We start from the raw sequence: 12,027 nt of genomic DNA on the forward strand, positions 1-12,027 counted from the left end.
TGACGTTCATATGTTATGCAAAAATTTCACTGATTCTGACTCAAATTTTGAGAGTTATGCCCATTCTTTGAATATACGACTTTTTATGCCTATTACAAGTACTATGCTAGTTTCCATGCTAGTCTTGGCAAGTTGGAGGAGTTTGGTCAAATAATTACATCTATAATATCCTCATTCTTACCATATACACTGAATCCAATAGCTCTTATTGTATTAAAACTATCAAAAGGATATAAATAATTGATCATCATAATTAATTTGGAGTGTCTCCATGTTTTCAACAACTCTGTTCAAGTAGGCCTGGCACTTGACTCCTTTATTAAACATAGTCTTGAAGGAGCTTCTTAATTTAGTAAGAGCTTCATGATCCAGAGTTTACAATCCCTCACTTTATCCCTCATCATCAACCATGATATCCATGCAGCCACTCCCACAATCAGTTAATTAACACAATTCATTGTGTCGGTATCATGATGTTTTAAAGTGCCAGTTACATACAAATACTCTAATTAAATATAAAGTGACACATTTCCTTTACTATCTCCTTTTCTTCCTCTCTAATAGCTCAATCCAGTACCAATGAGCAATGGCACTAGCTACTACTTATACAGATACACCACATTCCAGTACATTAGCATTGTGTATGGGAGGTGATTAGTGTCAAAACTATTATTGTTATTACACAATAATTTGATAGTCAATAAAACTCATTATGATGATAACAAACCACCCACGTAATTATACCACCCACGGTTGGAGGTGTGTCACAAGGTGTGGTTGTACTGAAAATGGCAGATCTAAGTCGTTGTATAGAGTTGATCAGAAGAACAATCCAGGAATTGTCTCGATACGAAGATGGCCGAACTATGCCTCATCACATTCTTGAATTTATTGTGCTCTCTATTGAGCTGGCATATCGAGAGCTGCTTGCTCACGATATTGCAAATAGTCTATCTCAGTCTCAAAGAGAGACCATTGAGACTGTACGTCATTGCTACACTGTTATTAAGGAATTGGAAAGAGGTCATTATAGATCATGCTCTTTGTCAGTGACAATAGTATATAATGGTGTTGGTCGTCCGAGGTATGACATTCCTGAAAGTTCACTTGAATTGTTACTTGAAAATAGATTTACAGTTCCACAAATATCCCATTTATTTGGTGTCTCTGTTAGTACTATTAGAAGACGAATGTCGGAATTGAGGTTACTTGTAAGGTCATATTATTCGACTGTATCTGACAGTGATTTAGATGCTATTATTATGGGAATACAAGAGCTATATCCTATGTGTGGAAACCGCCAAATGCAGGGACATCTACTTTCACGAGGATATCGCATTCAACAGTGTCGTATTCGAGAATCACAAAGGCGTATTGATCCATATGGAACAGCATTACGAAAGCTTCATGTTCTTAATCGACGTGAATATTCAGTTCCAAGCCCTTTGTCATTGTATCATATTGATGGGCACCATAAACTTATCAGGTTAGGTGAACTATATCAAGCGTGATCATAATCTTAAGTAATAATAACTTTTAAATTTTTCATTGAATTTTTACATTTTTTAACATTTAGTAATACTTATTTTGTTATATATGTAGTACAAGGTGTAATGTTATTATTTATTGTCTATAATAATTTGTTAGGTGGAAATTTGTTGTCCATGGATGCATTGATGGCTATAGTCGAAGAATAATATATCTACAGGCATCGAATAACAACAAAGCTGAGACAGTTCTGCAACTTTTCAGAGACAGTGTTTCCAAATATGGACTCCCAAGTCGTGTGAGAGGTGATAAGGGTGGTGAAAATGTAGGTGTGGCAGATTATATGATTCAGTGCAGAGGTAGTGGCCGTGGCAGTTTCATTGCTGGAAAGTCAGTCCATAATCAGCGGATCGAGCGTCTATGGCACGATGTTTTTCAGGGATGTTTAGTCATATTCTACAAATTATTTTACCAGATGGAGGATCAATTTTTGCTAAATATTGAAGATGATATACATGTCTTTTCATTGCATTACATTTTTTTAGGAAGGATTAATCATGCCTTGGGTCAATTTCTGGAGGCATGGAATAATCATCCTCTTTCTAGCTGCCATAATCACTCGCCCATTCAGTTATGGATTTATGGTCTTTGTGAACAAGCAATGGATGACATAGATCAGGTATATGCAAGTTATGCTATTTTCAATTCTCATTACAATCTTCATAGAATGCTTTACCATTCTTTGGAATCGATTGGAATGGTCCATTGACAGAAACTGAAGATGAAGAACATGTGCATGTACCTGTCGTAGATAACCCTTTAACACCAGAAGATTACAATGAACTGTGTCACACAGTGTCTCCTCTGGATCCCAGTGACAGTTTAGGAGTGGACCTTTACTTAAATGTTTTACAATTTATTTGTCAAAAATTGAATATTGAGTGTGACTAATGAATAATGATTTTTAACAATAAGTATAACAAAAACAATTGCAATAAATGCCATGAATGAGCAATAAATGCAAGAATAAGTGATTAATAAATGCAATGAGTGAGCAATAAATGCAAGAATAAGTGAGTAATAAATGCAATGAGTGAGCAATAACAAAAACCAATGAATCATACTAGACCAAACCCTCCGTTCATAGTAAGGCCTGTGTAAAGGTGTTCTTTAAAGACAACATACTCTTTATGCATTGCGGGTAAGGTCAATTCCATTCCACAGGTAGAAGCTGTAGGATAAATATTATCATGACTGAAGGTTAATGTCACAACACTGTAACCAAGTGGAGGAATGCTATCACTACCGCTATAAAACAAGAGAATTTTCTGTAGGGAGACACAATGAGTATCCGAACCTACACATATAATTATAGAAAAAAATAAAATAGTCCAACACATAGAATTTATTACTTTCTCGTTCACAGTCTTCTAAGTAGTTTACAAAGAAAATGTATGCGCTCTCTTCACAGTCCCTCATGTTAGTTCCCTTGGGAGAAAATTTAATGCTTGTGAACATTTGCAGAATTAGATCTATAAAAAATGACATTATGACAATACATGTAGTTAGATCAAACCTGATGTCAAAGGTATTTCTTTATTACAGTAGAAAGACTCAAGTAAATTTGAATATTTTTCAAGCATCTCCTGCATCCCTTCAATTTTCAATAAGCCATCACGAAACTGAGAAATCTCACCCAAAGAAGATAGAATAACGAAATGAAGCACCACAGTAGCAATGATTTGATCTTTATCACTGAGCAGAAGTGTAGCTATAGGCTTAGTATATCCACTTGTAAAAATAATATCTTGATTAGTTGTCACCAGCTCTTTTAGGCTAGAAATATCTTCACAGGATTTGATCTAAAATGTTTTGAACTATGATGCATAACAAATCAACATATATACCTTTTGCAAAATAGCTCGGATATTACAGTCTCCAACTTCAGCAATCTCAGGTCTCAAATCTGTTGGATCTACTCCACATATGTATTTAAAAACGGATTGAGATAGCACATTCATTGCTCCACCACCATGAGTTAAAGCCATTCCGGCTAGAATACCGATCTTCAGATACACATTATCCTAAAAATAAAATGTTATTTTATAGCTACATAGTATAATTAATAACTATGGTACAAGTTTAGCTAACTATAACAAACATGCCATATAGTAGAAACAGTTACCATATATATTCTGTAATTAAAATATACCTGAAATGCCAATGAATCATGTCTCAAACAACCAGTTGACTCTAAGTATTTCCCCAAATCAAACTTGACTAGTCTAAAAAATTCCCTTGTTAGCCCCCCAAGGTCTACTCCATCTTCACCAACAAACTCAACCTATGAGAAAATGTTTAGGTATCAATGATAATAACCATAACTGTTACATTCAATTTCATCCGTGGATCAAAATTGGCCTTTTGCATTCTCCTCAAGGCATCGTCTAGGACAGAAGAACGCCTGACTACCATATTAAACTCCACTGTCAGGTCAATACTTTTACTTAAATAAAATACTACGTCTGAAAGTGATCTGATAAAACTTTTAAACAGTTATATCACTTTTTAAAATACTAACTTAATTTCAATACTTTGATCACTATATAAAGCCACATCTTTGGTTGCCTCTGGTGTTTCAGGTGAGTATGGTGATGGTGGTGAAGGAGTAAGACTATCAATCAATATAAAATAAAAGATAAGCAGCACAGAAAATTATACTTCAAATCAATGTCATCATTCAACCTGCCAGACCCAGACTCAACAGTATTATGTGAGACAACAGACTCAATAGTATCATGTGAGACAACTGTAGGAGCCTATAATATTGCTTTAATTATGACAAAAATTAGAAGGATCACTCACGCCCTCAATTGTAACAGTATTAGCTGGTATAGGTACATGCTGTTCTTCTATTGGGTCAGAACTCCTATTTTAACCAAAAATAAATATATTATTATTTATAAAAATAATAATTAATGAAGCATACTTGACTATACAGGTTTCTATGTGTTTCCGCAATAAATTCATACTTATTCTTTCCTTACAGTAAAAACACTCTTCCTTTAAAGAATTACCTGTGACCTGAACCTATAATTATATTCATCAGTAATCTTACAAAATGAGTAGAGCCAATTTTTACCTCCTTATCAGGCAAAAGAGACAAATCTCTTTGCAAAGGCCTAATAAATATTCTTGCACTATGAACAACAGCTCTCAAATAAGGAACATTATAGCTTTCGTGAGGCACATCGATAATATGAAGAGTCTTGGATCCTTTGTCTTGAGTCCTTAATAATTCAAAACCTCCAGCTTCCTTCAATTTCGGAAACTGAAGAAGCAGCTCATCATAAATTGCTTGGGCATCACCATCACCATCCAGTACTATCTTCTTTTCACCAAGACCTGCTATCTGAAGAGTCGCCCATTCACTGGGACTGGGGACACACTCTTGATCAGTTTCAGCTAAGCATACAAAGGTGTGAGTCCAAGATGGCAATCTTTGCTTCTTCTTTCCTTTAGCTGTAACAGGCTCACTCCTTCTCTTTCGTAATACATTCATTGGACTCCAAAACCCTTCATCACCAGATACTGATCTACTGGTACTGGTAGTAGCAGTCTGAGACGACTCAGCAGCTCCCCGAGAAGCGGCTCCACTTGAGCAGGGCAACGTCGATTCACTATTCTTGTCTAACAATTATCATAAGCATGAAATCACGGAAACGTGCCTACTGACCTTTCTTATCTTCCAGCCTCTCAACAACACTCCTCAACTCCTCTTTTAAGCTATTAGTGACTTGTATTAATTCGTCGACTCGGTCATCGGCCATGACATACTGAATTCTACTTACTCCTACCGAGATAACGTCCAGAGCAGAATTACCTCGACAGAGATTACAGCGAAGAGAACAGTCTCACACTCTGTGTAAGACGAGGTGTTAACAAAGCTGGTAAAAAAGCTGCTTCTCCCCAAAACAAAAAACCTCGCAACCTGTCACCACGTGGACTCGTTAATCATCACGTGACAACGACTGAGTCTGATATTGTCAAAATGTGCATTGATTATCCAAGAGAATTCGTGACTATCAAATAATTTTGACACTAATCACCTCCCATAATTGTGAGTACTAAATAGTCTCTCTTATATGCTCATCACTCCTTCTCTCTAATCAATGAGTGAGTACTGACATATACCGGTATATCATGCACAAAACATTGATAATTATTATACACAGTTCTGAACTGTGTATAATAATTATTATCAATTGGTCCTGTATGACCACGTTTTTGCACGTGGTCAAACAGTGGAGGGTGTGGTCTAAATGATAATTAATTTGTTTGGAATGTAAGGCGTGGCTCGTTGTTTCAACAAAGGCAACAATTCCCGAGAAGAGGATGTCTGGAAAAAGTTAGTTTATCTCTTCCTACCATCTTCCCTCCTCCCCAGTCTTCGTGCTCTTTCGTTCTATTTATTCTTCTGTAGTCATTATCTTCATTTCTATTATTATTTATTTACTACAGGTTTCAAAATGAGGTCTGAACACAAAGCTCCTGTAATAGGGGAGTCCCTCTACCTGTGGGCAGGGAACCAGGTTGACTTACCTAAAGTTCATGACTCCCTTCAAAAGAGGGAACTGACTTCAACAGTTGATATCTACCAGCTTTCTACTGCTGACTGGTCCTCTCACCTAACAAGAGGTACTCCTCCATTAGGAGTAATTGGCTACTCCTGTACCACCTCTCATTCTAATATTTACTATTTTGGTGGATGGTGTGGTCATGATGATTGTTACTACAATACATTGAATTTACTGAATACGATAAAGATGCAGTGGACTTCATGCAGTACTGCTAAACAGTCGTTGATGAAGAAAGCTGGTGCTGGAATGATATCACTGGAATTTGATGGAGCAGAATACCTTGTCATAATAGGAGGGAGAGGTTCTACACCAACTGTTTATCATCCTCAGTTTCAATATGATCAACTTAAGAATGGTCGTGTTCGTACTAATGAACAGTTACTATATAATGTGTCCACTGGTAAGATTCTCTTTATATTAATAAATGCATGTACTGTATGTGTACATGTAGCTCTATATATACCGTAGATCCTCAAGTAAAAGCCCGGGCATCTATTTCTTAAAATGACATTTGGACCTCGAAAAAAGTAAAAAAAACTTAATGTAACAGAGGGATTTGAACTCAGGATGTCACACAAGTGACTTCAGGAAGCTTAGCCAAGTATCAAGGGATCTGTTTTACTAGTAGGCTACATTTACGTATTTATAGTTCCATTTTATTGCTAACCTGATGTTTATTTGCACCCGGCTTTTATTTGAGGATTTACGGTACATGTACTTGTACTTCAAATTCATTAATTGTACTATAATAGCATTTATAATGGGAAAATGTATTGATTGATTATCATTGTATTCTCTTTACTTTAGGACAATTTACTGTTCTATCTGTCAGTGGACAGTGTTGTCCACCTACTAATGATTTCATAATTGAGAAGATTACTACTACTGGTAATAGAGGAATAATGTTTGGGGGTATGGTGACTGTTAATGGTGATGAGAGTACAAGCACTAACAGTGTTTACATATTCAGTGTGACACATAGTATAATAGTAAGTTGTATTATATTTTGTTGTATTGTACAGTAATACATTATCTCAGTATTATCACTAGAGGATATATTGTGTTGTACTCATATTAACTGTATCTTGTGCATTACATTTAAATTTTCACAAAACTCTGATACTACAAAAATATTTTCATGATTAGACTGTGTATAGTCATGTTTATGGTACTTTATATTTTATTATTTACATGTACCTTAAGGAGACAATTATTGGTGTGTACTTATTTAGCGATTTTTGTGAAACTGACATTTGGCTGGTACTTAATTTAGCATTTTTGATCATTTGGTATTAATAACTACTAGAAGAATGTAAAACATTAAAGGAGCGAGCCTAAGCAAGCTATAGATTATGTGCTGTGATCTACATGTATGAGCAAGCAAAGCATAGATCTTGTTGCATTAATCTAGCTTAAATTGCTTCATCACTGACTACAGCCATTAACATGTAAAGTTATCTTGCTTACAGTTAGAAGCAGTCGCTGAACGAAGAAGACTATAATCTGCTTTGTTAGCCTAGGCTAACTGCTAGAGAAGTCTTTGGACAGCAGTTTAGTATTATCTTGCTGACCGTTTGCTGCAAATAAGCTTAGACTTGCTGACGGCCACCATTTATTCATTGTGACCACACCCTCTTTCAATGAAGTTATTATTAGGGTCAGAAATTAAAGTTAGCGCGGACTTAAGTTAGCGATTTTTTTAAAATCGCTAAAATTTGCTAAATTAAATACCTGCAAACAATTGTCTCCTTGATGTATACATGTATGTTGTACAGCCACACCCAAGTATATTGTGATTTGTTATACCTTCAGTACTTATACATGTATAGTACCTCACCTCATTGACATCAAAGTATCAAATATTAGGATTAATTTTTACATGTAATACCCTAGTCTCACAGTGATAGACTCAATTTTTAGAATAGAGTCTGGTTTCATGCCTAATCTCAACTCGTGCTTGTGTGGCGGAATTTGGTCGGCCCAATGAAATCATTGTTATCATGGTGTTACATTAAAACCCACTCACGCAACGGTAAATCAATTATCAACAAGACTATACTGAGGCTATTATACTTTTTTCTACTGATGATTAATGAATAATGATTAACTAAACCTTCTGACTAGATTGCCTTTATCTGCTCTGATGATGAGACTATTAGACAAGTAAAGAAATGCTTCTAGAAATAATGTGCTTGGATGAGTTGGATCCGAGGTGAATTCAGCCGCCATGATTGCTTTAACTTCAGTACTGCCGAAAAAAGCCAAAAATGGGAAATACTTTACTGCTTTTTTACGACCTGGGGGCTACGCCCCCAGGTCGTCCTATAATTGATTTCACCCACGTGCGATATATATATATTTGTATGTCAACACTTACATTTCTTCTATACATGTTATGTTGTATTGGTGAAATAACAAGCCTTAGCAACCATCCGCCCATGCTACGTAAGTGGATGTGGTCACGGCAAACAAAATGGCAGCTTGCATAAGGGACAAAGTTATGAGCTTTCTAACAGCGAAAGAACATAGAGATACTGTCTAAAGACCTCTCTAGAAGCATTAGAAGGTAGAGAGATCCTTCATAAGTCTTCATAAAAACCCAATTGTACTTGTAAGGTGGTGAAAGCAATTATAGGAATATTTTTACACTGTTACGCTTGTTTTTCTTGATACTAGCAAGCAAGTATAGAGTATAAAATAAGTATATAAGCACGTATAAAATCAGAATAAAAATAATAAATCCACAATATTGTGGTGTGGGTGTGTTTATAGAGATTAACATTCTTTGCCCATTCAAATCAAAACATTGAAAACATGAGTTGATGTTAGGCATGGCACCAGACTCTTATTTGGTAAATTAGAGTCTGGCTAGCAAGACTATATACTCATTATTTATATAGCCACACCCATTATTCATATTCATGTACGCTGTGACTGATATTATTAGTATTTTGTTTATGTATCTAGAACTGGGAGATACTGAAACTAGGAGCAATACCTAATGAGGGACTGTGGCCTATGGAGAGATGTACTCATGCTAGTGCTATTATCAATGGTGACTCTACTTCACCTACATTAGTAGTGATTGGTGGACGAGATAAGACAGATCAACTAGTTAATGAATGTTTGTTATTTGATAGTATCACTACTGGTCAGTACAGTTGTAGGAAGGTATGTGTGTATAGTACTGTAATGGTGTGTGTGTGTGTGTGTGTGTGTGTGTGTGTGTGTGTGTGTGTGTGTGTGTGTGTGTGTGTGTGTGTGTGTGTGTGTGTGTGTGTGTAGATGCATGCAGTTGACAGTATGTGTACTGATGTATACTGATGATAGATTAGTAAATGTTAGTGTGTTCAGTAGATAACACTATCACTAATGAACATCAACAATATATTAGAACCACCCACACATTTGATTAAAAATTGCATAACTTTGTGAGCCAACCTTAATGTGAGTGTGTGTGTGTACTACATGTACTACCACATTTTCTATTTCTTTACATGATGTGAAGTAAAATGTTTATTTTTGCTTGTTGATGGTGAGGATTAGACATGATTTTACAATAAATAAAAGTAAGAATCATATACATGTATATGAAATGATACAATTTCTTATTTTAGAAGTAATTGTATTAACATCATGTATCAGTATTACTTGTATACTTCTCTTTATCTACAGATTCCTCTACCTGAATCTGTTACTGGTAGATATGATCACTCACTCACAGCAGTCACAATGTCACCACACTGTGTGTGGCTAGTAATTGTTGGAGGATGTAAAGAGCTTGAATGGAAAGATGTCGGGAGAGGAAAGAAAAAGCCGATGGTTACATTTATCACTGATACTAATAGACTAATAATGATAATTGAATTAGGTAGGATATGAGCATTAAATACATAGTTACATTATCTATAATTATATAATGTATCTTATTGTCTCTCAGTATATAGTGAAGCTGGTGAGTGGATAGTACAGTCAGTACTGGATGGTAATGATCTCACTAGTAAGAACTATCAAGAAAAGTATCAATCGTACAGCAAGACCAGAACATGGTGGATGGATCAGCTAATAAATCATCCCACAGAGAAGGAAATGAAGCTTCAGAGATATATACAATCTTTACATCAAGACCTACAAGTGGCTCATCAGAGCAAAGTATCACTACAGGAGGCACTGGTTGAGGCCAATAAACAAGGTATATTGGATACTACACACACACACACACACACACACACACACACACACACACACACACACACACACACACACACACACACACACACACACACACACACACACACACACACACACACACACACACACACTTTAACTGTACTAACTGATTACTATTATGTACTATTGTGTGGTTATTGGTAGTGTGAGTGTGTGTATTAGTACTGGTTTACATTATGACACTAGTGGATTTAGACAATGCTGAGTATGGAAATAGTATCCTGTATTCAGTATAGGTCAAATTTTCAATGCATTACAGATAATGAGATTAATGTACAGTGACCTCTGCATGCTTACCATATATGGTATCATTAGCAAAATCATTGTACATGCATTTATGGGCTACTGTACATGCAGTGCAAATTTGTATAAACTAAAGATAATATTGAATATCATTATCTAATGTTTTAACATTGGTTGAACTAATTTTTAGTGCCTATATATTTTCTGTATATTCTATAATTTCTGTTGTGTTATTATGCATATACTGATTACTCTCTTCTTTTATATTATTATTCAGTTAAAGGTGATGATAGTAATGATATTATGAGCAGCAAATTAGCAGAGATGAGACAAGAACAGAAAAAGTTAAATCAGATCATTACTGGTTAGTGTACAATCAATAGTAATTACATATGTATATTAATATTCTATTAATTTATAGACCTTAGAGCTAAAGTGTCTGATAATGACTTGCACATAGCCAAACTAGTGAAGGAAAGACAAGAAACAGTCCCCAAGCAAGAGAGGGTCCTCCATCAATCTATAAAAGAGACTAGTTCCATTGGACTACAATTTAATTATCTGATCCCTTCAATGGGTAAGAGTATTATTTTGTCACTGACTGAGCATATCTATTTTATACAGTTGTGTGTGTGCGTACTCACTGTATATATTTTGTATAATTGACAGATAAATTGGATTGTCTGAGCGATGTCCAGGTAGCAGAGAGGAAGCTGTTCTTAATTCAAGGAGACAAACCTCAACTGATGAATTGGGAGAAATATGGTCTAAGGATTGGAGTACAAGAGGAAAGCTTACTGCCCTCTGAGACAGTAGAAGCAGCAGTGGTTGCTCTTGTAGGAGGACAGTTTGTCTTTCCAAAAAATACAGTACTAGTGAGTGCTGTTTATGCTGTTTCAGTATCCAAGTCTCTCCTCAAGCCATTGCGACTAGAAATTGAGCACTGCATTGATCTGAAGGGACAACAAGGTCTTACACGATTTTTAAAGTTTGCTATAGCTCCTGTGAGCACACCCAGTCTTCCTTACCAGTTCTCAATAGTTGAGGGAGGAGAGTTTAGCTCTAATAGTGGATATGGATCCATTGAGCGTACAAAGTTCTGTTTGGTGTGTATAGTTGGATTGATTATGGTGACCATTGGTGGTGGTCCAACTGGAGGAGGTGGAGCAGGTCAGCAGCAACAACAATTAGTCCAGCATCAAGTAGCAGGAGGACAGGACCATCAGCAACAAGCAGCAGGGGGACAGGACCAACAGCAACAATTAGCAGGGGGACAGGACCAGCAACAAGCAGCAGGGGGACAGGACCAGCAACAAGCAGCAGGGGGACAGGACCAGCAGCAACAAGCAGCAGGGGGACAGGACCAGCAACAAGCAGCAGGGGGACAGGACCAGCTGCAACAAGCAGCAGGGGGACAGGACCAGCA

The 12,027-nt window shown here is 36.3% G+C and overlaps 4 protein-coding genes across 5 annotated transcripts in view; 3 read left to right on the forward strand and 1 right to left on the reverse strand.

The window, feature by feature from the left end:
- The first annotated feature begins 642 nt into the window (after positions 1 to 642).
- LOC109587130 (uncharacterized) lies at positions 643 to 2,462 on the forward strand. Of its 2 annotated transcripts, XM_020003371.1 has the most exons (4): positions 643 to 1,084; positions 1,130 to 1,486; positions 1,648 to 2,167; positions 2,215 to 2,462. In XM_020003371.1, the coding sequence occupies exons 1-4, from the start codon at positions 789 to 791 to the stop codon at positions 2,437 to 2,439; spliced, it is 1,398 nt and encodes a 465-aa protein (XP_019858930.1). In that variant the 5' UTR covers positions 643 to 788; the 3' UTR covers positions 2,440 to 2,462. The 2 variants fall into 2 exon arrangements, with proteins under 2 accessions (XP_019858930.1, XP_019858929.1); XM_020003370.1 differs by having other exon boundaries at positions 643 to 1,486.
- Positions 2,463 to 2,538: 76 nt separating this feature from the next.
- LOC109587129 (uncharacterized) lies at positions 2,539 to 5,366 on the reverse strand. Its single transcript, XM_020003369.1, has 12 exons — positions 5,225 to 5,366; positions 4,631 to 5,178; positions 4,478 to 4,578; positions 4,354 to 4,417; positions 4,210 to 4,307; positions 4,070 to 4,162; positions 3,880 to 4,024; positions 3,701 to 3,832; positions 3,396 to 3,572; positions 3,065 to 3,350; positions 2,901 to 3,020; positions 2,539 to 2,845 (listed from the first exon to the last, which is right to left on the reverse strand). The coding sequence occupies exons 1-12, from the start codon at positions 5,316 to 5,318 to the stop codon at positions 2,607 to 2,609; spliced, it is 2,097 nt and encodes a 698-aa protein (XP_019858928.1). The 5' UTR covers positions 5,319 to 5,366; the 3' UTR covers positions 2,539 to 2,606.
- A 490-nt stretch (positions 5,367 to 5,856) lies between these two features.
- Positions 5,857 to 9,817, forward strand: LOC109587127 (uncharacterized). Its single transcript, XM_020003366.1, has 5 exons — positions 5,857 to 5,896; positions 6,010 to 6,528; positions 6,936 to 7,117; positions 9,096 to 9,252; positions 9,804 to 9,817. Exons 1-5 carry the CDS (start codon positions 5,884 to 5,886, stop codon positions 9,815 to 9,817), a joined length of 885 nt encoding a protein of 294 aa, XP_019858925.1. The 5' UTR covers positions 5,857 to 5,883.
- A 357-nt stretch (positions 9,818 to 10,174) lies between these two features.
- LOC109587128 (uncharacterized) overlaps positions 10,175 to 12,027 on the forward strand; it is a 4,284-nt gene continuing 2,431 nt past the window's right edge. Inside the window, exons 1-4 of the mRNA XM_020003367.1 lie at positions 10,175 to 10,280; positions 10,885 to 10,965; positions 11,023 to 11,098; positions 11,374 to 12,019. Coding sequence (XP_019858926.1) covers positions 10,175 to 10,280; positions 10,885 to 10,965; positions 11,023 to 11,098; positions 11,374 to 12,019 — 909 coding nt within the window. The remainder of the gene's footprint in view (positions 10,281 to 10,884; positions 10,966 to 11,022; positions 11,099 to 11,373; positions 12,020 to 12,027) is intronic.

This window comes from Amphimedon queenslandica, unplaced genomic scaffold (assembly GCF_000090795.2).
Source record: "Amphimedon queenslandica unplaced genomic scaffold, v1.1 AMPQUscaffold_12679, whole genome shotgun sequence".
Classification (NCBI taxonomy): Eukaryota; Metazoa; Porifera; class Demospongiae; order Haplosclerida; family Niphatidae; genus Amphimedon; species Amphimedon queenslandica.

Excerpts from the sequence above, each read along its gene's own strand:
- LOC109587127 (XM_020003366.1), top strand. Across the intron at positions 6,529-6,935 it reads ACTATATAATGTGTCCACTG|GACAATTTACTGTTCTATCT; the intron begins GTAAGATTCTCT and ends TCTTTACTTTAG. Across the intron at positions 7,118-9,095 it reads GTGTGACACATAGTATAATA|AACTGGGAGATACTGAAACT; the intron begins GTAAGTTGTATT and ends TTATGTATCTAG.
- LOC109587129 (XM_020003369.1), bottom strand. The coding sequence starts at position 5,318 with ATGGCCGATGACCGAGTCGACGAATTAATACAAGTCACTAATAGCTTA. Across the intron at positions 3,573-3,700 it reads ATGATTCATTGGCATTTCAG|GATAATGTGTATCTGAAGAT; the intron begins GTATATTTTAAT and ends TTTTATTTTTAG. Across the intron at positions 3,021-3,064 it reads AGAAATACCTTTGACATCAG|ATCTAATTCTGCAAATGTTC; the intron begins GTTTGATCTAAC and ends CATTTTTTATAG.
- LOC109587130 (XM_020003370.1), top strand. The coding sequence starts at position 789 with ATGGCAGATCTAAGTCGTTGTATAGAGTTGATCAGAAGAACAATCCAG. Across the intron at positions 1,487-1,647 it reads GGGCACCATAAACTTATCAG|GTGGAAATTTGTTGTCCATG; the intron begins GTTAGGTGAACT and ends ATAATTTGTTAG. Across the intron at positions 2,168-2,214 it reads CAATGGATGACATAGATCAG|AATGCTTTACCATTCTTTGG; the intron begins GTATATGCAAGT and ends CAATCTTCATAG.